The sequence below is a fragment of the Chelonia mydas genome, chromosome 11 (genome assembly GCF_015237465.2).
Source record: "Chelonia mydas isolate rCheMyd1 chromosome 11, rCheMyd1.pri.v2, whole genome shotgun sequence".
Taxonomy (NCBI): domain Eukaryota; kingdom Metazoa; phylum Chordata; order Testudines; family Cheloniidae; genus Chelonia; species Chelonia mydas.
Genome location: NC_051251.2, coordinates 62,834,937 through 62,860,167, shown reverse-complemented (window position 1 = coordinate 62,860,167; position 25,231 = coordinate 62,834,937). Strand labels below are relative to the sequence as shown.

The 25,231-nt window shown below is 46.9% G+C and overlaps 2 protein-coding genes across 2 annotated transcripts; both read left to right on the top strand.

Moving 5' to 3' along the window:
* On the top strand, positions 1-1,882 carry LOC102944346 (gamma-crystallin B-like). The gene is made up of 3 exons (XM_007071827.2): positions 1-9; positions 713-952; positions 1,240-1,882. Exons 1-3 carry the CDS (start codon positions 1-3, stop codon positions 1,513-1,515), a joined length of 525 nt encoding a protein of 174 aa, XP_007071889.2. The 3' UTR covers positions 1,516-1,882.
* A 15,255-nt stretch (positions 1,883-17,137) lies between these two features.
* LOC102944651 (gamma-crystallin C) lies at positions 17,138-23,417 on the top strand. The gene is made up of 3 exons (XM_007071916.2): positions 17,138-17,146; positions 18,951-19,204; positions 22,453-23,417. Exons 1-3 carry the CDS (start codon positions 17,138-17,140, stop codon positions 22,712-22,714), a joined length of 525 nt encoding a protein of 174 aa, XP_007071978.1. The 3' UTR covers positions 22,715-23,417.
* Positions 23,418-25,231: the final 1,814 nt, after the last annotated feature.

Sequence of the window (25,231 nt, the reverse complement as noted above, 5' to 3'; positions counted from 1 at the left end):
ATGGAAAAGGTAAGAGAAACCTGTCTGGACTGGATTGTTCGGTATGTCAGTCTGAAGCCAGGGACCTGATTCTCTCATTTACATCAGAGTTAGGCGATGTCTGCACTGCACTTTCGTCATCAAAACTTTTGTCGTTCAGGGTTTGTTTGTTTTTCCCCCCCACACCTCTGAGCGACAAAAGTTTTAATGACAAGAAAAGCCGGCATGGACAATTCATCGGCGGCAGACGCTCTCCCACTGACGAACCTACTGCCCCTCGTTGTGGATGGTTTTAATTTTTCGTCACGAGAGCTCTCTCCTGGCGACAAAGAGACACTGCGTACCTGACAATGGTGCAGCTGTAGCGGCACAACCGCAGTGCTGTAAGGTGCACAGTGTGGACGTAGCCTTATTCTGTTATGTCATAGGAGTTACTCCTGATCTATACCAGTAGCAGAAGAGAATAAAGCATGCAGACTTAGGGGAATTAGCATCTGTACTAAACCCTATATATTAAACACTCAGAGCCCAATTTTGCTCTTACAATGATGTAAATGAGGATCAATCTCACTGAAATCAAAGGAGTGTATCATTTTTATCATCGCAGTCAGTAAAAAGGAAGGTCCAGACATTTCATGCTTACTGTGCTGAACGGAGAAAAATTGGAATGCCAGGACGCAGTCACACTGTATAGGATGTTACTGAAAACTCTGCCGATTTTTTCTCACACTAGATCATCCTTTTCGAGGACAGAAACTTCCAGGGCCGCTCCGTTGAGTGCAGCAGCGACCGTCCGGATTTGCAAAGTCAGCTCAGCCGCTGTAACTCTGTTCGTGTGGAAAGTGGCTGCTTCATGCTCTATGAACGTCCCAACTTCCAGGGACAGCAGTTCTTTCTGAAACGGGGAGATTATCCTGACATGCAGTCTGAGGGTTTCAGCACCTCCATTAAGTCCTGCCGGATGATCCCACCTGTGAGTTCGATTTTGCTTCTCTTTTTTTTTTTTTTTTTTAATGACAAAATTGCCCAAACCACAATCATAAGGCACTTGCTTGATCATGTTCAGCAGAGATACCCAAGACTGAAAATGAGAACTGTTTTCTTTCCTCTAGAGGTAGTTTCTCCAGGATGGCTGGGGGGACATTGCAGGGATGCCCTTTGTATCACTGGAGCAGGGCACAGGGCTGACTCAGGGCCCGGGATTACAGGCAGCCAGCCTGCTGTGGTCACTCTATTACCCTGTCTCGTTTTCTGTCATAGCACAGGGGCACCTACAGGATAAAGATCTATGAGAAGGAGGATCACAGAGGCAACATGGCAGAGTTAACCGAGGACTCTCCGCAAGTCATGGACCAGCTACGTGCCCACGAGATGCTCTCTTGTTCTGTGCTGGATGGGCACTGGATCCTTTATGAATTGCCAAATTACAGAGGTCGCCAATACCTGCTGAGGCCAGGGGAGTATAGGAGATTCAGCGAGTGGGGCTCTATGAGTGGCAAAGTCGGCTCTTTGAGACGTGCCACTGATCTTTACTGAATCAAGACGCCTTTTGCCTGGAAGGGTCTCAATGAATAAAATGCTTTAACAGCCACTGTGCTCTCAGCATGCTGTTGTAAGTGTACTAAGGGGAACGTCAAGGCTTATCTTGGGCTATGGTATCTTCTGAACCAAAAGTTGTCCCTCATCTTTCCCTGCCCTCCCACAGCATTGTACAGCTACTTCCAGCACAAAGGACCCAATGCCAAACACAGGGCTCAGGCCTGGGCAGCCACACAAGGGAGTACGGGAGCGCAAGGCTCTGTCCCAGTCAGCTCAATGGTTTTGCAGACCTTACACAATATGCAGTACAAGACACGTAGTAGGAGCTGAATCATAGAGTGAAACATCCAGGACTTGGACCATAGAGCAGCGGACAGGAGGACTGTAACCATACAGCTGTAGTCTGGATCATAATCCTCCGGCCCAGCCCTGGCCATAGATTTGGAGCTAGGGCTAGAGGGGTCCTGGACTGAGCTCCAAACTTTACTCCCTGGCCAGAGGGCCCTGGAAACACCACCAGGGAGCAACCGCCAGAGCCCCCCCAGCCACCAGGCACGGAGCAAGCAGATCTGGGCAGCCAGCTGATAACAGGAATGAGCCACATCCCCCTCCCAGCTGAGAGGCAGCGCCAGTCACAGCTCTCCCCCCAGCCAGGGGCCGAGCCTCGGGCCAGAGTTACCTGAGCACCAATCCAGGGCAGGGCAGGATTAACTAGCCATAGGCACTACACGTCTGGGTTGAGGGCCCCAGCTCCTGGAATCATCTGGAACATCCAGTGTGTAACTAAAGTTGTGGCTTCTGGCCCGGGGGTGGGAGTTGTGTGTGTGTGTGTGTAAAGCAAAGCTTGAAAACATGATCCAGGTGGAACAAATTCAGAGATGTCTGCTCAAGTCTGCAGGCAGCTTGAAACAATAGCTCTGATAAGGTTGAACAGCCCCATGGACCTCAGTGTGGGGTTAACTGTAGGAGCCACCAAAACCAGCCCAACAGAGGTCTGTGGGAAGCAGGAAGAGAAGAGCACCCCTGGCCCAGTCCATGCATCCTGCAGATACACCCTGGCTGAAGGGTGAGTCCTGGAAGTTACCCTACTCCTTCATCTCAGGGTGGGAGGTACAAAGGACCCCTATTCTCCCTGAGGGCAGAGGGCCCTTGCTCCCACTCCTTGGGGAGGGAAGGGCCCCATAGTGCTGTTCCTGTCTCTTTTGGTGGGGAGCCATTCAGAGGGCTCGCCGGGCTAATGGAGAAGGAGCCGTGGAGACAGCTCCCCAGCCTTACCAGCAGCAGAGGCACTTTGGAGCCACAGAGACTGTTATATACAATAAGAGAAGTTCTGATCCTTGACTCTTTTCATGGGCAGTAGTGAAGGGTCACCGTTGTAGAAAGACTAACCTGTTAGTACAGTTATCAAGGTGTGTACTGGGACAAGATTAAATACAGAGGCACATGGCACTGTCCGCTGTCCGGCAGACAGGATTCTGGGCTAGATGAAACTTTGGTCTGACCCAGTAGGGCCGTTCTTATGTATGTTCTTATGAAAAGAGCAACGGCAACAAGACATTCAGTTTACAGATGGCATTAGCCACTATGTTATATTATATATGCACATAAAAGAGGTTTAACAACAATTAAAGTAAAAAAACAAAAAATGGCCAAACACTTAGGGTTGCCAACTTTCTAATAGCACAAAACCAAACACCCTAGCCCTGCCTCTTCCCTGCCCCTTTTCCGAGGCCCCACCCCCGCTCACTCCATTCCCCACTCTCTCCCACCCTCACTCACTTTCACCAGGCTGGGGCAGGGGGCTGGGGAGCAAGAGGGGTGCGGGCTCCGGGAGGGAGCTGGGGTGCAGAAGGGGGCTCAGAGCTGAGGCTGGAGGTATGGGCTCCAGCCGGGAGGCGCTTACCTCATGCAACTCCAGTGGGCAGTGCTGCAGGGCTAAGGCAGCTACAAAGCATTCAAAACGGGATGTGAAGTTAAGACCACTTTGGGAGCAAGCCTGCAGCCAAAACATGAATGTACAAGGTCAAAACTTAGCAATACAGCAAGAACTCCCATGTTTAAATTAAAGAAAGGTTCAGTATGGCTGGCACCACAAAATATGCACAAAAGATCTGCTCTTATGGTTGCACAGGTCCACTGTGTGTGGTCACTCCAAAGAGGCAAAGGCCAAAGACATGGCCCCAACGGCAAAGAGACTTGAAGGAACACCTTGGTGCTGGTCTAATCTGTACTAGACAATCCAGCTAACAAAGAACATAAAAATAGCTTTTCTGAGACAAGCACAGAGAGGTCCATGGAAACAAGTTCAAATCTACTATACTTTGGAGCTGCCCTTAACACCAGAGGGTAACAAATATGTGCTAGTTGTTGTCAATGCTTTCTCACATTAGGAGCAGGAAGGCTTCCACACTAAATATGTGACTGCCATAACGAGAGGGAAATAATTGGTGGGCAATGTGTTCTGCAGGGGCACTAAGGTTATTGACTCAGACAATGGGAGTGGATTTGTGGGGTCTGTTGTCAAAGAATTATGGACCCAACTGGACGTAGATCAAAAGGTTCCCATTCCCTATCAGCCAGCAACAGCAGGACAGGTTGTGCAAATAAATAGGACCATCATCAAATCCAAGCTTAAAAATTAAAAAAGATACTGCAAGAGACAGCAATTGGGATGAAGTGTTACCGCTGGTACTAATGCACATCAGAGCTAGGGATGCAAATCCATAGCCTTTTCTCCCCCAACGAGGCCTGATGGGGAGACTAATGAGAATGCGGAAGGATATAATTAGCCCAGTTCCAGCCCATCTGGCTATAGTGGTCCTGTCCGAAGCCTGGTACAGGACTTGCAGATGCAGATACAGAGGAGTGTGGTGGTAAGAAAGGAAGAGGACATATAAAAAACCAAGGCATGGTTCAATGCCAAAGGAGACCTGACTGAGCATCATGTGTGATCTAAAGTCATCATCCAGGATCAGGCTCCCTGCAAGCATTTCCCAAAGGCAAAGTGGTCCAGTCCATGCTTCAGGTAGGATTGACCTGACCCCTCTGTATTCTTCATAGTCCTGGGAAGTAAAAGGCATAGCTGGGTTCACAAAAGTCAGCTCAACACTCATAAACCTCAATAAAAATTAAAAAGCACAAAATGGTTTCCTCTTTTTGTCTTGTTAATTTGCAACCATGAAGTGGTGGAGGGTTACGACATCGCATGTCCTGATGTGAATGGTGTGGAGACGGTCCAGAGGTTCAGAAACAGTCGGTAGGTAATTCCTCACTCCCCAATCATTCAGAACATGCCAGATGCCAGCTGCACAATAAAAACTACCTGTGTAAGTAAGTTTTGTAAAAACGAATGGGAAAATATTCTGCACCCCACCACTGGAGGCAAAACAGAATCAGCCTACCAGTTTAAACAAATTGTCCTGTTTGGCCATGAAGGCAGTGGCTGTTAAAGCTAAAGAATTATAAGGGGTGTGTTCAAATGATAGGTTGGGCAGTGTCCTTTTCCCCTCAGGTTCTTAAGACCAGCAACCCAAAAGTCCCTTTCACATGCCCAACCCTTCTCTGCTCCCCACTCACAGTTGCTGTCCTTGGTCAGTGCAGACCCAGAGTTCAGAGGTACATCTGCAGAGTTCACCTCCTCCCCTCGGTGGGGTAAAGAGGTTCCTCACTTGCTCCGCCGCTTGGGCACTCGCTCGCCACCCCTCTCTGCCAGCCACCCTGCTGACTGCTCATGCCGGAAGCCTGCATCGCTGCTTCTGCCAGCCACCTGCTCACTGCTCCCACTGCACCTCTCCACCAGCCACTCTGCTGGCCGCTCATTGCACCTCTCCACCGCACCAGCCACTCGTTCACCAGCTGACTGTCAGTTGCCTTCTTCTGCCACCTGCCTCTCTGCTGTGACCTCTGCACATCAGTCTCAGTAATTTTTAGCTCTTTGGAGGCTGGGCAGAAACATTGCACTATCTTAAGTGATTTCAGTTCTGATTGGGCGTTTAACCTAACAAAGAGGCTCCTGATTAAGCCTATTTAGCTCTATTTTTTGAACAGTGGGGAGGAAAAGGTTAAACCACTCTATGGAGAAGACTTGAGAGTGTGCAGTCTTCTACCTGGTGATATCTATCTCCACCCATCTTACTTTAAGAGGGGTCTGACATTCGAGCCCCTGACTTAACGAGGTTCTTTCAACTGAGGGTGATAGGTTAAGCATAGTCATTTGGGACAGGTTAAGCACAGTCCAGCTTTCCTGTATTCCTACAATAATTACAACATTAGTAATCATATTTCACTACCCCTACATTCAGTAGTAAGGTACCCAACACCAGCCAAAATTGATCGCTTTTTGCTGAATATGTAATCAGAGAAGGAGCAAACTGTATTAACATAAACACACCCAAGTCTCTCCCCCTCCCAGATAGCTATCAGGGAAGCATTCATTCAGACCCTGCTTACAAAATAAAATGTGTAAGTGTATATAAAGGGAGAGAGTTTCTGTGTAACTTTGGATACGTATGAGACGTAGCCTATATTCACCACCACTCTGCTTTTGAGTCTAATCAACAAAGTGTAATGTTTCTGTATGCCAAATAAAGATACCTGGCTGACAAAGTCTGGAGTCGAATTTAGGAAGCCAAGTGGAAAGAGGTCTGGGAGAAAATTCCAACACCTCCCTCACAAGTGTATTATGAGGATAAATACATTACAGACAGTGAAGCACTTTGAGATCTATTCGTGAAAACCTCTATATAAGAAATTGTCATTAACTGGTTACCAACTTCAAGCCAATACAAAACTTGACATTAACGGCTTATCTAGACAAGGAAAATTTGCACCAGTGTAACTGCATCTATCTAATTGTACCAGCACAAACCTCTACGGTCAAACATTACAGCAGCACAAAACCAAGCCCATATAGACAGGACTTAAGTCCACAAATTCAGTCTAACAGTCTACTGGACCCATGAGCCATCATTATGCCACAATCTGTGTTCCATGTAAGCTGCGCGCTTGGGCGGCCATGCAGGAGAGATTTAAGAGCCACCCAGCTGATAGCAGAGCACGCATAGCTGGCAGCATGTGTTCAGGTGCCCCTCCACCCACGCTGCTCCATCCTGCAGCTGCTCCTGGGACCCTCCTGCTGGCAGTGCAGAGCGGAAGGTCGGGGAGGGAGGAGGGCGCTGATGTCAGGATGTCTCCCTCCCCGTCCCCCCACCCCTGTACCCCATCTCCACAGAGCAGCGCAGAGGGGACAGCCTGGCTCAGGAGGACTGGGAGCTGCTATAGTCTGAATGGTGAGCATAATTCCATTGGTTTCAATACAGCCATGTTAACCTCCACCAGTTGAGGATCTGGCCCAAATCCTCAATAGCCAGGCAGTCATTATGCAAAGAAAGAAGTGTGCATTCTGGATTAATAACAGCATGCTATCCCTGCTCTGACTGAGAAAATTCTATTTCAAATGAGTTATAATTAATGTAATTATGTCTGCATATAGTAGTCACCTCAGCCCCATAGCATGCCGTGTATAATTTACAAGAAACAGTAAATTACAACAACACTGTAAAACTTATGCTACATTTTAATGCCCACCATCATTCATTTAAGGCTTGATTCAGCAGAGCACTTAATCATGTTGTTGTGTCTTGTGCTCCCTATACAATGCACGTAATATGAAGGGACCACATGAGTACAGTGGGGTCCAGATAACCATGTTTATAGCTACACACCAACATGTAGACTTAGCTCCATGTATACACTGCTACTCTGGAAGGGGTCTTCTTATGGCTTCCAAAGCAGGATAGTGAGGACCACTAGAGGGCTCACAAAGTATTGAAAAGGGATACCACACAATTCCTTATACACTACACATGTGCATAACTTTACTGAATATCGATGGGATTAATCACATGCTGAAATGATTAATTAAACATGTGCTTAAGTGCTTTGCTGAATTAGGGCCTTAGCTGGTAGCTTTTTGTTTTTAAAAAAAAAACACATAGCAGATATTCAAATAAAACCTGAGAAAAACATGCAAATTCTACACTGCTATAGGACCTAACCAGTGATGAGCTGCCAAAATGTTAACAACTGGTTTCCTATAAAAAGTTCTGATTTAAGGGATCTGCCCCAGTATGTATTTTTTGTAGCACTAGGGTTACCATACGTCCGTATTTTCCCGGACAGGTCAGGCTTTTTGGTTCTTAAATCGCCGTCCGGGAGGAATTTTTAAATTTTAAAAATTCCTCCTGGGAAAATACGGGTGTATGTTAACCCTACCTAAAGTTCTTTTTCAAAAAGATGGGCCTGAACAGAAATGAGCTCCGTTTCACATGTGTGGGTCCCCACCACTCCGTGGGGGTGTGCTAGGGTGACCAGATGTCTGGATTTTATAGGGACAGTCCCGATTTTGGGGTCTTTTTCTTATATAGGCTCCTATTACCCCCCGCCCCCTGTCCTGATTTTTCACACTTTCTGTCTGGTCACCCTAGAGTGTGCACATGTGTGGGTCCCAGCTGCTCCCTGCCCCCCTCATTGAAGCAGGTGTGCGGGGTTATTGCCCTGGGAACTGCAGGGCACCAGTGGACATGGGGCCAGCTGCAGACAGGGGCATGGGGCAGGGCTAGCTGGAGGCAGGGGGTGGGGGCCGGCTGTGGGCAGGGCAGGGGGTGCAGAGCTTGCTGGAGACAGGAGGGTGTGGGGTTGGCTGGAAGCAAGGGGGTGTGGGGCTGGCTGGAGGTAGGGGCTGGCTGCAGGCAGGGCAGGGGGGTACAGGGCTGGCTGCAGACAGGGGGTGTGGGGCTGGCTGGCTTTGGGCAGGGCTGTAGGGGGGTGCAGCAGGGGTTGGCTGGAGACGGGGGGTGTGGGGCTGTCTAGCTTCGGGCAAAGGGTGCGTGCGGCAGTGGTTGGCTGGAGACAGGGCAGGGGGTGCAGCATGGGCTGGCTGCAGGCAGGGGGTGCGGGGCTGGCTGCAGGCAGGGCAGGTGGTGTGGCAGGGGCTGGCTGGAGACAGGGCAGGGCAGGGGGTGCGGCAAGGGCTGGCTGGAGACAGGGCAGGGAGTGCAGCATGGGCTGGCTGTGGGCGGGGGTGCGGGGCTGGCTGCAGGCAGGGCAGGTGGTGTGGCAGGGGCTGGCTGGAGACAGGACAGGGCAGGGGGTGTGGCAGGGGCTGGCTGGAGACAGGGCAGGGAGTGCCGCATGGGCTGGCTGTGGGCAGGGGGTGTGTGGCTGGCTGCAGGCAGGGTAGGGAGTGCGGCAGGGGCTGGCTGCGGCTGGGGGGTGCAGGGGTGGCTGGAGGCAGGAGCTGGCTGCGGGAAGGGCAGGGGGTGCGGCAGGGGCTGGTTGCAGGCAGAGGGTGCGGGGGTGGCTGCGGGCAGGGGGTGCAGGGGTGGCTGGAGACAGGGGCTGGCTGCAGGCAGGGTGGTGGGTACTCACGGGGAGAGCAGCTCGGAGCAGCCCGAGCAGCAGGACGCAGCCCAGGCCCAGCAGAGCAGCCAGGGACCCACCAGGCAGCAGCGGGAGCCCCAGGGCCAGGGGTTGGGGGAGCAGCAGCAGCAACAGGGCTCGTACCCAGGGCCAGGCAGCAGCCCACATAGCTCCCGCAGCGCAGCGCCCCCAGTGACCGGAGGAGGAATTACATCACTTTCCGGCCAGAGCCCATCAAAGCCTCAGTGCCCCCTGCAGGGAAAGGGGGTTAACAACCAGTTCTAAAACTGCTTCAGAATTTAACAACCGGTTCGTGCGAACCGGCTCCAGCTCACCACTGGACCTAGCACACACATTTCTTCACTGACAGTGTTCAAAGTGTCTTGTATCCATGGATCGTAAGTTTGTCGCTAACATGCCATTGATGACTGATTCACTTCTCACCCTTTCACTGGTAACAATGAACATATAAAACATACACAAGCTAGGTAGAGAAGTTCAAAGAATAAATGCCATGCATCTCAGTACAGCAAAGAATGAGGTGGTGTCTGCCATTGGCCAGAACAGTGTTCCTTTTGATCAGCTGATGCAAATCCAGCCCTAGTTTTTGTACCCAGCCAGAACAGAGAGATGTTATGTCAACTACTCATCCCAGAGTGATAAGGGATGGGATACCTAATTTTGCTTGTTTAGAGATGTAGAGTATTGCGCATCTATAGTAATTGTATTATATAAATGCCAAGTATAACGGGTGTTTGGGCATTTACTAAACCAGTCTTGCAAAACTAATATGAAATTTACCAGTTCAAACACAAAGTCGACTTCCCTGATCTGTACAGTGATGATTAAGGAGCATGAAGAGACCAAAGTGGTTTTTGTTTGTTTGTTTTTGTTTGTTTTGGCCTACCAAAAAAAGTATTCCTTGCCGTAAGCCAGTAAAACTGTGGGAGTTTTTTGCTGTCCTGGGTGCACTTCTGGGCCCCAGAGCGGAAGGTTTGTATGTGATTAGCCAACAAGAGAGGGCGTTAGGAGTTCTGATTCTCTCCCCAGATCTGTCATAGACTTCCCTTGTGACCAAGGGCAAGTGGGGTACTCTACGTTTACTTTCTCCATCAACAGTAATTCTCAGCTCCATGAAGAGTGTTGATGGGCTGTTCTCATTCATGTTTGTAAATGCATTGAGATCCTTGAAGAGATGTCATGTAACTACAAAGTGTGCAGAGAAGTCGGTATCAGAAATAGACAGTCTGGCTCACCCTCTGAAAACAAGTTTTGGGCAAAATTCTTTCAGATTTACACAGCACATTTAATCTTCAGTATTCTGCTCTCCTAAGGGGCATGCATCTCCTTCTGAGACTTGTACATGTGAGGTTTATGGTTTGTTTAAAGGAGCGACTGAAAAAGTCTTGATTTGGGGAATAAGAATGAGGCAGCCACAGTAGGAAAGAAAGTGTGTGTGTGTGTGTGTGTGTGTGTTTGTGTGTGTGTGTATAAAAATATAAATGTGTTTTATTACCCAGCACTAGACTGAGTGGTAAGACATTGTGGCAAGGATATTCTTATTGCTTAGGTATATTTGTGTGTACAAATAGTTCTAGAATTGTGCACACATACACAGCATGACTGTGTGTGCAAAGTGGGTATGTACAAATGCATGGACATTTGCTCAGTTTTGACCCGCTGAAAATCTGGCCCCTAACTTCATACTGTAGCATTTTTTAATGTTAATTTGCATGTAACAGTTAACTGAGCTCACCAACAGTCTGACCCAAAGTGTTTGGTGTTCCTGAAATCCTTAGTTAGAATAAAAATAAGGCAGCTCCTCCTTTGCCTGTCAGCAGAAGTAGCCCACCAATCCCAGTACACATACACTATAGCGGTATGACATTGTAGAGCCATCGTTCAGCAGCTAGATACTGAGTACCTCACTCCAAATATTGTGGACCTTACCGCACCAATAGTGTTGCACAGAGTGTGGTGTGGCATGCACCAGCAGGTACTTGGGCATCCAAGTATTTGTTTGTATGTATAGTTATTTAATTTACATACATACAATCATGGCACATGTGTGTACCATTGCAGATGTACAAGTTCGGTGCATTTCATAGTGTAGCTACCTCTGTCTGTTGAAAACCCAGCCTTCAATATCATAGTAGACTGAAGGCCAAATTTATTACTTATGCGATTTGTGTTCAGCGTGATTCTCCGCTCATCACTGGAGTATCGTGACATCAGTGGACTTAACGCTGGTTTGAAAGCAGGGTAATGTAGTGGAGCACCAGGTCCCCAGGGTCCTAACAGACCATGATGTTTCTGTTGTACTATTCAATTTATAATATGTCCCTAATGGCCTCCAGCATCATTTACACATGTTTTGTCCCATTGCACATCATCCCTACCAGGATCTGAAGCACTCAACTGCCACACTAACCTCAGCGCCGGGAATGCCATTGGAATGAACAGAATTCCATAGGACATGGATACTTCCTCACTAGTGGGAGAGACCTACCCAGAGCACGTTAGGGTCTCACTAAATTCATTTAGATCCTGTCTCTTGCTCCTAAGGTTAACATGCTGATTCCCCACTCACCTGCATAGCTGACTTCACCCTGCTCCCTTGCAGATCCCTGCTATATGGCACAGAAGAGGTTAACCCCTTTCTTGCTTCCCTGAGGACACATTCTGTGGGTCCTACATAACATTCATCTGGAATGTGATTAAAATAAGACCAGCACCTCTGTGCCGGAGCAGGCACTCCTAGTTGAGCCAGTTAAGGGGCAGGGCTGCACCTAGGCTATAAAGAGTTAGAGGGCAAATTCAGCAACGGCTGAGCTAGAAAAAGAACTGCCGAGTGAAAGCGCAGGGAGAGAGGGGCTCCTGAGGAAGAGATTGGGGGCTGGGAAGACCCAGTTGAAAGTTTTGTTGGAACTTTTTCCCCGAGAGCAGGATAGGACAGTGCCTAAGGGAAGAAGGGCGGGTGGAAGATTTTTTTTTTTGCGTTTGTTTTGGGAACTGTGTATTAATTAAGAAAACCCCAAGGCCCCTGTTGCCTTAAAGGGAGGGAAAGGTAACTCTTAGAATAAACCAGGTGGGGTAGAGGGAAAGAAAATGGATACTCCTTTTTCTCAGAAGTGCAGATATGACTAGGGTGACCAGACGTCCTGATAAAATCAGGACTGTCCCAATATTGAGCAGTTTGTCCCGCGTCCCGACTGAAGTACGGTCCCGATATTTTGTTTCAGGAGTGTCTTCTTTTTTTTTTTTTTCCTTAGGTGGCGGTGACAGGCAGGGGGAGCGCTTTTTACACTCACCCGGCACGTCTGGGTCTTCGGTGGCACTTCGGCGGCAAGTACTTCAGTCGCTGACGGGCTTCAGAGGCATTTCGGCAGCGGGTACTTCTTTCTTCGCCAGCAAGATTTATTTCCTGCCGCCGAACATGCCGGGCGAGTGTAACAATTGAAAAGGCGCTCCCCCTGCGGCGGTCCCGATATTTTGTATTTAGCATGTGGTCACCCTAGATACGACCCACTCTGGTATCTAATCACCCAGTGGACCAACACCTCAGGTATGGTGTGGTGTATAATGAAGAGGAGACAGGTAAGTAAGGTGAAAGCAAAGAGATGTGTATTAGCGATAAGAGTACAATTAATAGGGAAGGGGGAAAACCACAAACACAAACCAGTATCACAACCAATAGCAATAGTGACAGTGACTTCCAATGGGGCGTAAAGCCCAGACCCAGATAAATGCCTCCCGTGGAGGACTCAGATAAAGCCCAGCCCCTGATAAATTCCTCCTCAGTACCCTATAACAGAGATTGATTTCTTCCTACTTAATCTAGGTGCTGAATTGTGTGCGGTGGTGGTGCTCAGACCTCAACTATCGGGCTAGTGGAAAGCCGTCCAGGAGGAACTCTGAGAAGTCCAATGGATGGATGGTGATCTCCACGGAAGAGAAGCCCTCCGGAGATGGAACAGCAGGGTAAGGTAAGTGTTGAAGGTCTTCTCCAGTGTCTTCGGGATAGGTGTCACTCTCGTCGATATGGTCGGAACCACGATGAGACCCGTACCGCACCGTGCACAGGCTGCCACTCAGAGGGACAGCCCCGCATCCACACAGGGGTCAGTCTTTTCTAGATGTTAAGGCGGGAAAAATTGGACTGTTCCAAATAGCAATGCCAAGCAAGTCTGAGGTGATAGAACCTTCAGAGATTTGGGCAGGAAAATCCAGTCCTGACCAGTTAGGGCTAGCTTAGAGTCAGTGCCCCTGAGGTAAACAAGGATGGAGTTCCGAAGTCACATGTCACAGACTCCATTTTGTATTTCTTATTTCAATTATCCCAACACCCCAGACCTCAAGAAGAGCTGTGATTGGCAGAGAGACTGTGCGGAGTTCATAAGGGGCTCTGACGAAGAGGAAATTGAGGCCAGGTGCTACCGAGTGACCTCTGGCCATGAGGGGCGCTCAGAAGGCTGCTGACCCTCTTACACCGACAGTTCAGCGTTATTTGAACATACAATGTACTTTTCCATAAATCATTTTGCTAGCCAAAGTTGACCTCAAATATGTGCAGAAAGGAAACACACCCAGAACCCAAACTGGCTTATGAATTTAAATGAATCTACACTGTCATCCAGGGGCCATGTCCCACAAAGCCTCATGGCAACCTTCAAGCAGCCCCCTGCCTGCATTTCCCCCTCCAAGGGGTCTCTTCAGTAACTCATAACCCCATGTGTTCATTCACACCCCTGCTTGGGCTCGGGGTTATGAAATTAACACACATTAAAAATGAAGGTCTTGCGTCCATCCACTTACCACAGATCACTCCCAGGCCTTTCCTGTCCATGCCTCACTCCTCAGGTTCCAGGTTTCTCTTCTAGACCCTCCTCATAACCCAGCAGCCTCTGCTGTCCCTGGGAATACTCTCTTGGTAGCTTCCTGCAGGGGAATCAGCTCATCCCTGCTCAGGTGTGCCTCCTGAGTAACTAGGGCTGGCTGGGCCCAGGCCTCTAGCCCTTCAAGGGGCAAGCCAGCCCGTTCCAGGCGTGCACATTTGTTTCCCCATTGAGCACTCAGTTCCAGCAGAAGCACATTCCTGCTCCATTGTATAAGCAGTGAAACCCTAGGAACAGGGAGATTTCACAAAGGAAATGTGATCCCAGAGAAGACAATAGAGCACATACCATTTTTTAAATGTTCAGCTCTGCTTCAAAAACTCCGGATGTTGGGCAATAAAGGCACAAGCCTGCAAACCTTTGCCCAGATAAGTACATTGACAAATTGCAGTTACTTAGCTGGGGGAGGACTGGCAGAGTCAGACTCTTGGTGCTCCAACACCACTGGATGGAGTCAGGACTATAGTTCCACTAACAAAGATATAAAACCATTTATTTTGTAGAGCATCCTTCACATGCAGACTGGTGGCTCGGTGCTCAGCTGCAGTACACTAGTGAAATCACTGGAGCTATACCAGCATACACCAGCTGAGGAACTGGCCCCGTATCTGAGACTGCATTACAGAGTTACGGTACATAATGCAAATGTAGAGTTCAAAAGAAGAGTAGCACAAGGAGAAAGCAATGACAAGGCATTGGCAAATGAGAACACGTCTGTTTTAGGTAGGATTTGAAATGAGAGAACAAGTCAGTGAGGTGGAAAGATGCAAGAGGAGCATCCCATGCAGCAGCAGCTGTGGATGAGAATGCTCTTGTACCATAAGTGACGAGAATATGTGTAGGCCCGACTGGAGGTTGATGGTCTGAGTGGAGGGAAAGGGAGAGGAATAGAGAGAGAAAAAAGGGTCTGTTGCAGCTTAGTGCAACTGCACCTGCATTTCTTCCTTGTGGTCCAGCAACGGCAGCCATTCTAGGTTCCCAGCTCCTCAGCCATCCCCTCTCTTGGGTAGACACACATGTCTCTCTCCCTCCTGACCAATGTTTTTCCAAGCTGCACAATTCTTTGCCTACACTTTGAGTTCCCCAGCAAGTCAGACCGCCTCAGCAGACCATAATTGCCCATAGGTATACGCTACCACAGAGCCCTTTCTGAGCAAGCACATCTATTCTTAAGCTGAAAGGCTTACCGAAAAAAGAACCTACACGTATGCCAATCAGTGATCACCCCAGTTCCAACAAGGGCTTTGGCAGGCGATCCATCCTTCAAACCCCACCACAAGTTCAGAACAGCTGTTAGCTCAGAACAAATACCCCCCATGCATCTGTGAGTCACTCCTTTATACAGCTTGGGTCTTTGATCTGCAGAGACCCTGAATAGGTACTCAGCCAGACAATGGTCCCCTCCTTCGGGCAAAGCTTCAAAAGGCTGCATCTTTGCATAATCAGAGAAGGTAATTTACATTCACCTCTCCGCAGGTATTTCCTAGGAACCTCACTTAGCTTGCAGAATAGCAGCTCTGTTAGTCTGTATCCACAAAAAGAAGTGAGCTGTAGCTCACGAAAGCTTATGCTCAAATAAATTTGTTCGTCTCTAAGGTGCCACAAGTACTCCTTTTCTTTTCACTTAGCTTGGGTTGTCCGACATCGTTTTAAATAGGCCTTTGAATCACATAACACTTCCCAGGGTTTACATTAGCCACATCTCCCCACTCGAAGCATTACATTCAACCCCACAATAATACATAAAATACTTAACCTTAATTCAATCCGGTGTGTCCAGAATAGTAAAGGAAATTGCCATATGTGCCACAGGGTCAGTGAGACACCCTGGAATAATAGGGCAGCTTCGGCCCTGAGCTGCCTATATTTCCCTTTAAAGGAGCAAGTAATCAAATACAACTGGTAGCTTATGGGTTCTCAAGAACTTGGTATTAGTCCAGTTATATTAATACAAGCATGTATAATCACTAATCTGAATGGAAAAGCACAGAACACAGATTTGGTATTGGTTTGGTGACATAGCTCCCTGTGCTATGCTGAGTCCCATTAACTTCAGTGGGACATGGAATAGAAACTGGTGTCCTTGCCAGTGGAGCCCAGTGCAGGATTGGAGCCACAGTGATTTTTTAACTAGCTCACAGAACACCTTAACTCTGGCCTGTCCCACTGAGAAATGGCCAAAGTGGCTTCTGTTGATCGCCCTGCACACCTTTAAGTGCTACCACTATACAAAGGTGTAAAAGGAGTAATAACAATCATGTATGATACCAATCAAGCAACCAGAATCAAACCATGTGGCCAATCCCAAACAACCCAGTTTAAGGATGGTGTCCCCAGCCTCTTTTTCGCAGAAGCTGGGAATGGGCAACAGGGGATGGATCACTTGGTGATTACCTGTTCTGTTCATTCCCCCCGGGGCACCTGGCATCGGCCACTGTTCAAAGACAGAATACTGGTCTAGATGGACCTTTGGTCTGTCCCGTATGGCCATTCTTATGTTCTTATGAAACGCAAAAATGTGAAAACCTACCAGGAAATTCTATGCTCAACTGGGACAACCTTTTTTTGTGCACAGAAAATTATGTAAAAAGTGCTACATTTCTGTGGTAATATATATGAACTCTTAAAAGATGAGACTAAATGGGACTATTTTCTATCCAGTGGCAGATAAAATCTCTGCCTATGGAACTTCAAATGTTTAAATTTTCACTCTCAGGTGTGAATAACCAATTGATTTAAGCATCCATTACTACACACAGGTTTTTTTTGAGTGTGCATAATTTACCACCATAAATACAATATAGCCCACAAAATCTAAGGAACAACATTTTTTCCCCTAATATCCAAATCCTACTGAAGTCAATGTGCATTTTATTAGCATAATACCAGGGCTGCTTTTCAATGTCAGAGGGCCCATGGAAATTTTAAAATGCCTTTGTCTTAGGGAACAATGAGAGATTGAGAATAAAGATTATGAAACAATCCTGCAGCAGCAGTTTACCAGCATTTTCTCTTGAACATGTTCACGTCAGTGAAATAATGGCAATATTGACTGACGTACACATTAACCTGGTCCCTTTGTTATTTACAGTAACAATACACTTGGCACCCAGTAAACAAAAGGCCATAACAATTCTTTACAAAGAATAATGTTGATGATGAGGGGAAAAAGAATGAGGAATTCTCTTTATTGGACAAAAAATTCCCTTTTGTCCAATTCATGTGGAGCCAGCGCTGTGTTGTCTATATAAAGGACTGTTGAACCTCCCAGAGTATTGAGGTCTTGCAGCTAAGCTCTGGCTAACATGGCAAAGGTAAGAAAAAAAATGAGTAAATACTGTGTTGAAATACAGTATACCATTATATTGTTTTATGTGTGTGTGTGTACCTATACAGAGTATGTCAGCCTAGTAATAGATTAACAGAAAGAAATGAAAACATACACACAAGTGTGCGATAACTGGATTAAAAAAGGAAATATTAAAATCTTATGTGCTTACTAACAGCCAAATACAAAGATATTTGATATGTACAAAATCTTTATTTTAGGTTTATTTTTTTCTATTTGGTTGGTGTTTTATTTTCTGACTTTTTAAAAAGGGTTGTATTTCACAAACAGGCACACCATTCTTTGGAGTCATGTTATCAGAAGGTGCTGCAGTTTGCGCATTGCAATATGGGAATGTGTCTGAATATTCTCCTTATTTATTTATTTTTTTAAGTATCAACTGATGTCACACAAAAAAACTACATTTAACTCCTACTTGGAAATTGCTGCGACTAGCATAAGGCTATTCAAGTGACTGAAGTATTAGAGAGAGGATACCACAGCATCATCTGGAAGGAGGGTCCCAACTATGAGACCATTTCCCTCCGCTCCAGTTGGATGTTTTCCTTCCCTGAGACTTTCATCCTCCTCAACAGCACAGAGGCTGTCAGACCGAGGGTGGGACCATTCTACTGTGTCCCAGAAAGTCTCATCTATGTACCTCTCCTGTCTCCCTTAGCTCCTCCAGTTCAGCCACCCTGGTCTCCAAAGCCCGTACACGGTCTCTGTAGGCCAGGAGCTCCTTGCACCAAATGCACACGTACTCCACCTGCCCATAGGGCAGATAATCCTGCATGCTGCATTGGGTGCAATAAACTGGATAGCCCCCCACTCTGTTGCTGGACTTCTGCCTGAATTCTCTTTTTACTCCTGCAGCTCCTTCCTTTGTTGATGTTTTGTTTTTATCGGGAGGTGTTTTTGGCTTTAAGTTTAAAGAATGTTAAGTGTATCTAGCACCCCCACACACACACTCCCCCTCACAAAACTCCCCTGTTAGCTGCTCTTGGTTGCTACCTCCTCTGGTTGTTTAGGAGTGGGCTTTTTAAAGCCCTGGTCTTCCTGAATAGCCCATCCCCTGGTTAAGGGTTGGTGGGTGCTAAAGGGCTGAGGGATCAAAGCCTCATTAAGAAGCTCTCAGCCTTGCCACTAGGCTCAGCAGACGGTCCCCCAAACAAACATATCACATGGTATATTTCAGTCAAGCAGCAAGCACATCGCAAACACAAACACAGACACTACAGACAACAAACTTACCCCAAGGGTCACATCATCGCTCCTCCTTCACTTGAAGAACTCCCTCGCCAATCTCCCCTGTTAGCCTCTCCTGTTCACTAGCTTAAAGCGGTTCCTGACCTGCCTAAGTTTCACTGTTTCAGAATGCCAACCAGCCAAAAACCCGAGCCGTGCAAAAGTGGCTCATGCTCCTTCTCTTCTTAGACTCCTAGAGGTGCAGCACACAATCTCCACCTTGCCAACTCGAAGAGCTGGAGAACGTCAGCTCATTAGGGTCCTTAGGGTGAGATCTGAAGACATCTGCTCTGCTCATCATCCGCTGAACCAATCACATTTAACTAGCTGTGCCCCTGATAGGAAAATGTATATCAGTGCTTCAGTATTAATCCTGGATGTTTTCTAGGCCTGATCCAAAGCCCACTGAGGACAATGGAAGCCTTTCCACTGATTTCAATAGGTTTTTCAGATCAGATCTTATGGGAGCCAGAAGCTAAAAGCCAATTTTTTAAACAAATGCTTTAAAACGTTATTAGATTTGCTTTGTTATTTCAACCCAGATCATATTCTATGAGGACAGAGACTTCCAGGGCCGCTCCTATGCAGTCACCGCTGACCAGCCGGATATGCATGATCACCTTAACCGCTGCAACTCAATCCAGGTGGAAAGTGGCTGCTGGATGATCTATGAGCGCCCCCATTACATAGGACATCAGTACTTCCTGAAAAAGGGGGAATATACAAATTACCAGCAATGGATGGGGTTCAATGACTCCGTCAAGTCCTGTTGCATAATCACACCAGTAAGTTCACTGTCCTTTCTATGGGTGATGATTATTATCTGTTGTACTAGAGTAGCACTAGAACCATCAGCCAAGTTGAGGGATCTATTGTGCTAGGTGCTGCAAGAGACAGTCCCTGCCACAAAGAATTTACAATCTGGATAAAGGGATAGCCAAAGGGGGGGATGGGAAACAGAAGCCCAAATAGATTTGTAAAGGTGTTTAAATCCTGAACACATGTTTAAATGCTTTGCTGGACTGGAGCAAGCGTGCTCAGTCGGAACCTGAAGCCCCAGTCCTGCAAATGCCAAGGTGAAGGTTACCTCATGTGAGTAAGGCGTTGTCTATGCACAAAAGTTGTACAAGGATATAATTAAAGCAGTACAACCCCGCTCCTGTGGAGGTAGGTATACTGATATAAAGGTGCTTAAAGTCACAAAAAGGGGAATAGGCTGAACTGATATAAAGCACCTTTATACCACTGTAGCTGTCTACACTCGTGGTTGCACCAGGAAAACTATATTGGTAAAAAAATCACCCCGCTAACCTGCCATAGTTATCCTGGTACAGGAACCTGCCTGCATACTTCCCAACATTTCGAGAGACTAAAGCAGGATGCACTGCCACTCAGGTTTGGCCCATATACCTCTCTGTAGATGGACACAGAGGGGTGTCGGGCCAACTACCCCCCTCCCAACATCTGTCCCAAAATGCAGGAAATGTTCACTTCAACTGGGACAGGAGTGGAGGTTGGGGAGGAATCAAAGCAGAACACTCCTGCAAAACGTGGGATGGTTGGGAGGTCTGTGTGTGTAGCTTAGGCCTTACCTTTTGCAGAATCCAGGCCTAAAATACAAACTCGGGGTCTGATCCTTCCATCATTGAAGACAGTCAGAGTTCTTACCATTGATTTCAATGGGAGTATGATCAGGCTTTGATTTTGTACATCAACTTTCGTACAAATTGTATCCCAAAATGCTTTAGACAGTTACAGAGTTAAAATAAAAATGATTAGCAGAGGTAGAAAGAAACTAAGAGCAGTAGGGAAGAGGGAAAAATTAAGGTGAAATATTTAAAATATCGGGCTATGATCTTAGTTCAATGTGTTGCGTTTTCTCCTAGAGAGATAATGAATATATATTTTTCTTTCAGATATATAAGGGGGAGGTTGTTAGGTGAGATAGCAATTCTGGTATTTTTGAGAGAATAGGTATTCACTATTTCTTATGAAAAGCAGAATTACTAGTTGATAAATTAACGCCAATCTGTTTATAGACATCCGAGCGCTGAGGCAAGAATATAATTAGGGATTCTGATTTTCGGTTTTAACCAATAAACACTGATAAAACACTCCCAATAAAAAAATGAAACAGATGTTTATCCAGTAAACACTGGAAAAACACCAGAAAGGTTTACTTGTGTCAAGGTTCCTTCCCCACTCTGAACTCTAGGGTACAGATGTGGAGACCTGCATGAAAACCTCCTAAGCTTATTTTTACCAGCTTAGGTTAAAACTTCCCCAAGGTACAAACTATTTTCCTTTTTCCCTTGGACTGTATTGCTGCCACCACCAAGCATCTAACAGATATATAACCGGGAAAGAGCCCGCTTGGAAACGTCTTTCCCCCACAATCCTCCCCAAACCCTACACCCCCTTTCCTGGGGAAGGCTTGATAAAAATCCTCACCAATTTACATAGGTGAACACAGACCCAAACCCTTGGATCTTAAAAACAATGAAAAAGCAATCAGGTTCTTAAAAGAAGAATTTTAATAGAAGAAAAAGTAAAAGAATCACCTCTGTAAAATCAGAATGGTAAATACCTTACAGGGTAATTAGATTCAGAACATAGAGAATCCCTCCAGGCAAAACCTTAAGTTACAAAGAGACACAAAAAACAGGAATATCCATTCCATTCAGCACAGCTTATTTTCTCAGCCATTTAAACAAACAGAATCTAACACATATCTAGCTAGATTACTTACTAAGTTCTAAGACTCCATTCCTTTCTGTTCCTGGCAAATGCATCACTCACTCACTCACTCACTCACTCACTCACTCACTCACTCACTCACTCACACACACACACACACACACACACACACACACACACACACACACACACACACACACACACACACACACACACACACACTTTGTTTCTCAATCCCTCCAGCTTTTGAAAGTATCTTGTCTCCTCATTGGTCATTTTGGTCAGGTGCCAGCGAGGTTATCCTAGCTTCTTAACCTTTTACAGGTGAAAGGGTTTTTCCTCTGGCCAGGAGGGATTTTAAAGGTGTTTACCCTTCCCTTTATATTTATGACAACCTGTATCTAAGGGCTTGCATACATGGAGCAGTATTGTGGACTATGGGGGGGTTCATTTCTATAGTGCACCAGCATGTTGCACATTAATTGGACCATGTAGACCCTGCTGGTGTGCACTAAAGGTTCCCCAGTGTACTTTAATGTAGTGCTGTTCGAAAAAGTGCTATGTTAAAGCTCACTAGGGAACATTACAAAGAGATTATTCATTACTGTAATGAACAATATATATAATATACATTCCTCATTACAGTGGATACAAAGAGAAAGACCTTTTTGGACAGCCAGATAAAACTCAAAAATTGCTAAAAATAAACCCCCAAAAATGAAATTAATAAACTCTGAAAAACAGACACCCTCAACATAATACATTTTGATATATAAGGCCCTAACCAGTGAGGGTCTCACCATGCAGCTAGACACCGTACAAACACATAGTGAGAGACAGGGCTGAAGTAGAGCTTACAAACTAAAGAGACAAAGGGTGGGAAGGGAAACTGAGGCACAGAGTGTTGAGAAAATCTGCCCATGGCCACCTGGCAGGTTAGTAGCAGAGTCAAGAACAGAACCCAGCTCTCCTGAGCACCATTCTAGTGCCCTATCCACTGAAGAACAGTAACGCTGGCAATTCTGGTGCATATGACCCTTATGGCAGTCCAGCTGTCACTTACCACTTGCTTTCATCCTTCACTTGCTAAAGCTAGGTATAATTTACACACCCTAGGCTTGATTCCCCACTGCTTAGACTATCCTTACACCACTGGAACTCTACTGAAATCATTGGAGTTGTGTAAAACTGTCGGAGCAGTAGTGAATCAGGCCCTTTTTCTGCTAATTGAACACAACTTGTCATACATTTATGTATCATTAATGTCAATAAAGCAGCAAGCAACCTATGATCATATAGAGCTGCTGCTCATGTGCTATACACCTGTGTTTGTGTTTGTCTTCCCAGAAGGATACGAGTCTATGAGACAAATGACGTGGGAGGCAGGATGACCAAATCCTTCTGTGACTATCCTTCTCTCTGTGACGAATTTCATCCCAGGGACATCCAGTCCTGTCATGTTTTTGAAGGAAACCGGATTTTCTGCGGGCAGCCAAACTACCGAGCATGGCAGTACCTCCTGAGACCCAGGGAGTACTGGGGAGTCACTGACTGGGGAGCCATGACCGCCATAGTTGGTTCCTTTAGGCCAACAGCGTATGTTTCCTAGGCAGCACACATTTCCATGCTGTAAACGCGTCTCTTCATTGGGGTAATACTATTTAAACAATTTGTTGCTCTTTCGGGTTGGGATGTTCAAAGTAGCCTAATGGAAGTTAGGTTCCCAACTGCCCTTCAGTGTTTAAGGCCCCTATCCAAAGCTTATTAAAGTCCATGGGAGTCTTTGGATCAGGCACTTAAGTGACAGGGTCCAATCTGGCTCACCGGCCAAACACAAGTAGTTCCACGGAAATCAGTGACCCGGATTAAACCCAGATTCAAGTTCAGAAAACAAATAGGCAAAACACAGCTACAGCCAAATTGCTGAAATGGAATTTGATCTGCCGAGTGAGATTCACATAAATGGCTGCATGATTCTGCCCTTCGCAAAATGGTTTTCAGTTCTTATCGGAAGAGACGTGAACGTTCAGCTTCAGGATGTTCTGAACGACTCTTCCCAGCACGACTTTTCAGTCCTGTAACATAGAGTCAATGGGCCATATTCTGAACCTGCTCTCACTGTGACCTGTACCTTACTTCAGGAGCGGCCCCATGAAATCAGTGGCACTGCTCAGGGTAAGCAAGGGTGGCTGAGTTGAGCCCATAGTTCTTTTGCAAGCAGCTTTCTAGTCCTGCCCGTTGTATGCTGGGATTTATAGTCCTGAGACACACAAACTGGACTACGACAAAGCATTTCTGATTGATTTATACCATGTTTATCAGTTACACCTCTCTTCTTGGCAACCAGCATTTGTAATGTGATTGGTATCATATAATAAACCTTGTTGGAGCTTACACATCGCTCTGTTGTTCATTTCTCAGTAAAATAAAAATATAAGATAAAGACCCTAACCCTGCAATCAAATAGCAGTGGAAAATCTCTGTGCCCATCTGCAGTCTCACTGAGGTCAATGGGGTTCTGCACAGGCCTGCATGGATCTGATTGTAAGATCAGAGGTCATGCTTTGCTTTTCTGTAGTGTCAAGTGTTTTAAAAATATGAACTAACCACAACCCTGGGAGGAAGCTACGCCCCAGGCCTGCTAGAAGTGCCAGGGGATTTTTCGGTGTATTTATCTTCCGGTACATCTACCCCACAAATTAAGATGCAATTGCAGAACGGATAGGCATAGCCACATTAGCTTTAGTCTGACACTCTGAAAGCTATGCTTCTTAGTGCCATGTTGGAGCAGCAGACGTTTTGTGGGAATGACCTCCAAGCTGTTCTATTCCCCCTTCTCATAAGAGCTACACATTGGGATAAGGCTTCAGAAGTTGGGGACTTTCAGATTATGAAGTGAAATTATGAGCTATTTTGTTAACTACTGGCAAAGCTTGGCTATCGTTGCCCCTTTGGCCAAGACATAGGGGAAATATGGGGCCTTGCAGGGTAGTTTCCATTTGGATGAGAAATCGGTGACATGGGGCACGGATAGTTTCTATATGTAACTTGTCTATTTACAAAATGTACACAGGTCCCATTTCCCTGAACAGTCTGGGTATGAACTGCACACAGGGAAGGCACCCATGTCCTGCCCCAAGAAGCAGCCGTTTTCCAGCCCGCTGCTTCTCTCGGGGTTCACCAGACTCCAGGGCCAACCTTACGGGTGGGTGACGTGGGTGATCGCCCAAGGTGCCGTGCCGGGGGGAAGGGGGGTGGGCGCTCTGATCAAGAGGCTGCAGAAGGGCCATGCCCATCCGGGAGGCGGGGAGAGGGGATAAAGGGGGCTGTGGGGCAGGAGGCAGGTGCTCACATGGGTCCCCTCTCTGTCATCTCGGCTGCATGACACTTGCAGTGCCACTGCCACTGTTCCACCTGCTGCTGCTCTGCCTGCTAAGCAGCTGCCTGCTGCTCCGGGAGCAAGACTTGAAGGGTGCCAAAGAAAGTCTGCCATTTTCCCTGAGGCCGGCCCTGCCGGACTCACAGCCACATGCAGACTGCTTCTTTCCAGGGACCCCCCCGCCCCCAAACTCGATCTCCCCCTGCTGAACGTTTAGCCTCCTTCCACCCTTCAGCCCCCGAGTTTGAAACCTAGGAAACCCTTCTGGCTCCACACTCTCTCACGGGCAGGCCAAGGGATCTGGGCATTAGACCCCTGCAGTCTGCCCTACCCTAGAGCCCCAGCTGAGTGCTGTGACCCATCCATTCACAAGGGCTACTGAATGCCTTGCACCAGTGACCCCTAATAGGGACTGATTACAATGGCAATGTTCATCATTGTTTGACTTGATCAGTAGCTTACAACCAAGACCACAATTTAAACAAAAACAAAACCTACGGACAAAACACCAACAGTGTAATTAGAAACAAAGGAACAACTTAATCCCTGGTGTATCTCCATTGAGTTAAACCAGGGTGATTTGGGCCCAGCATAGACAGAGGCGGTTCTGAGCTGCAAAGTGAAGATTGGAGTTTGGGTTTGTTCAGATTTAATATTTTGATTCAGACCCACCTCCAAATATTATTATTTATTCGTATGACTGTAGCTCCTAGGAACCCCAGACCAGCACCCCATTGTGACCAGCAC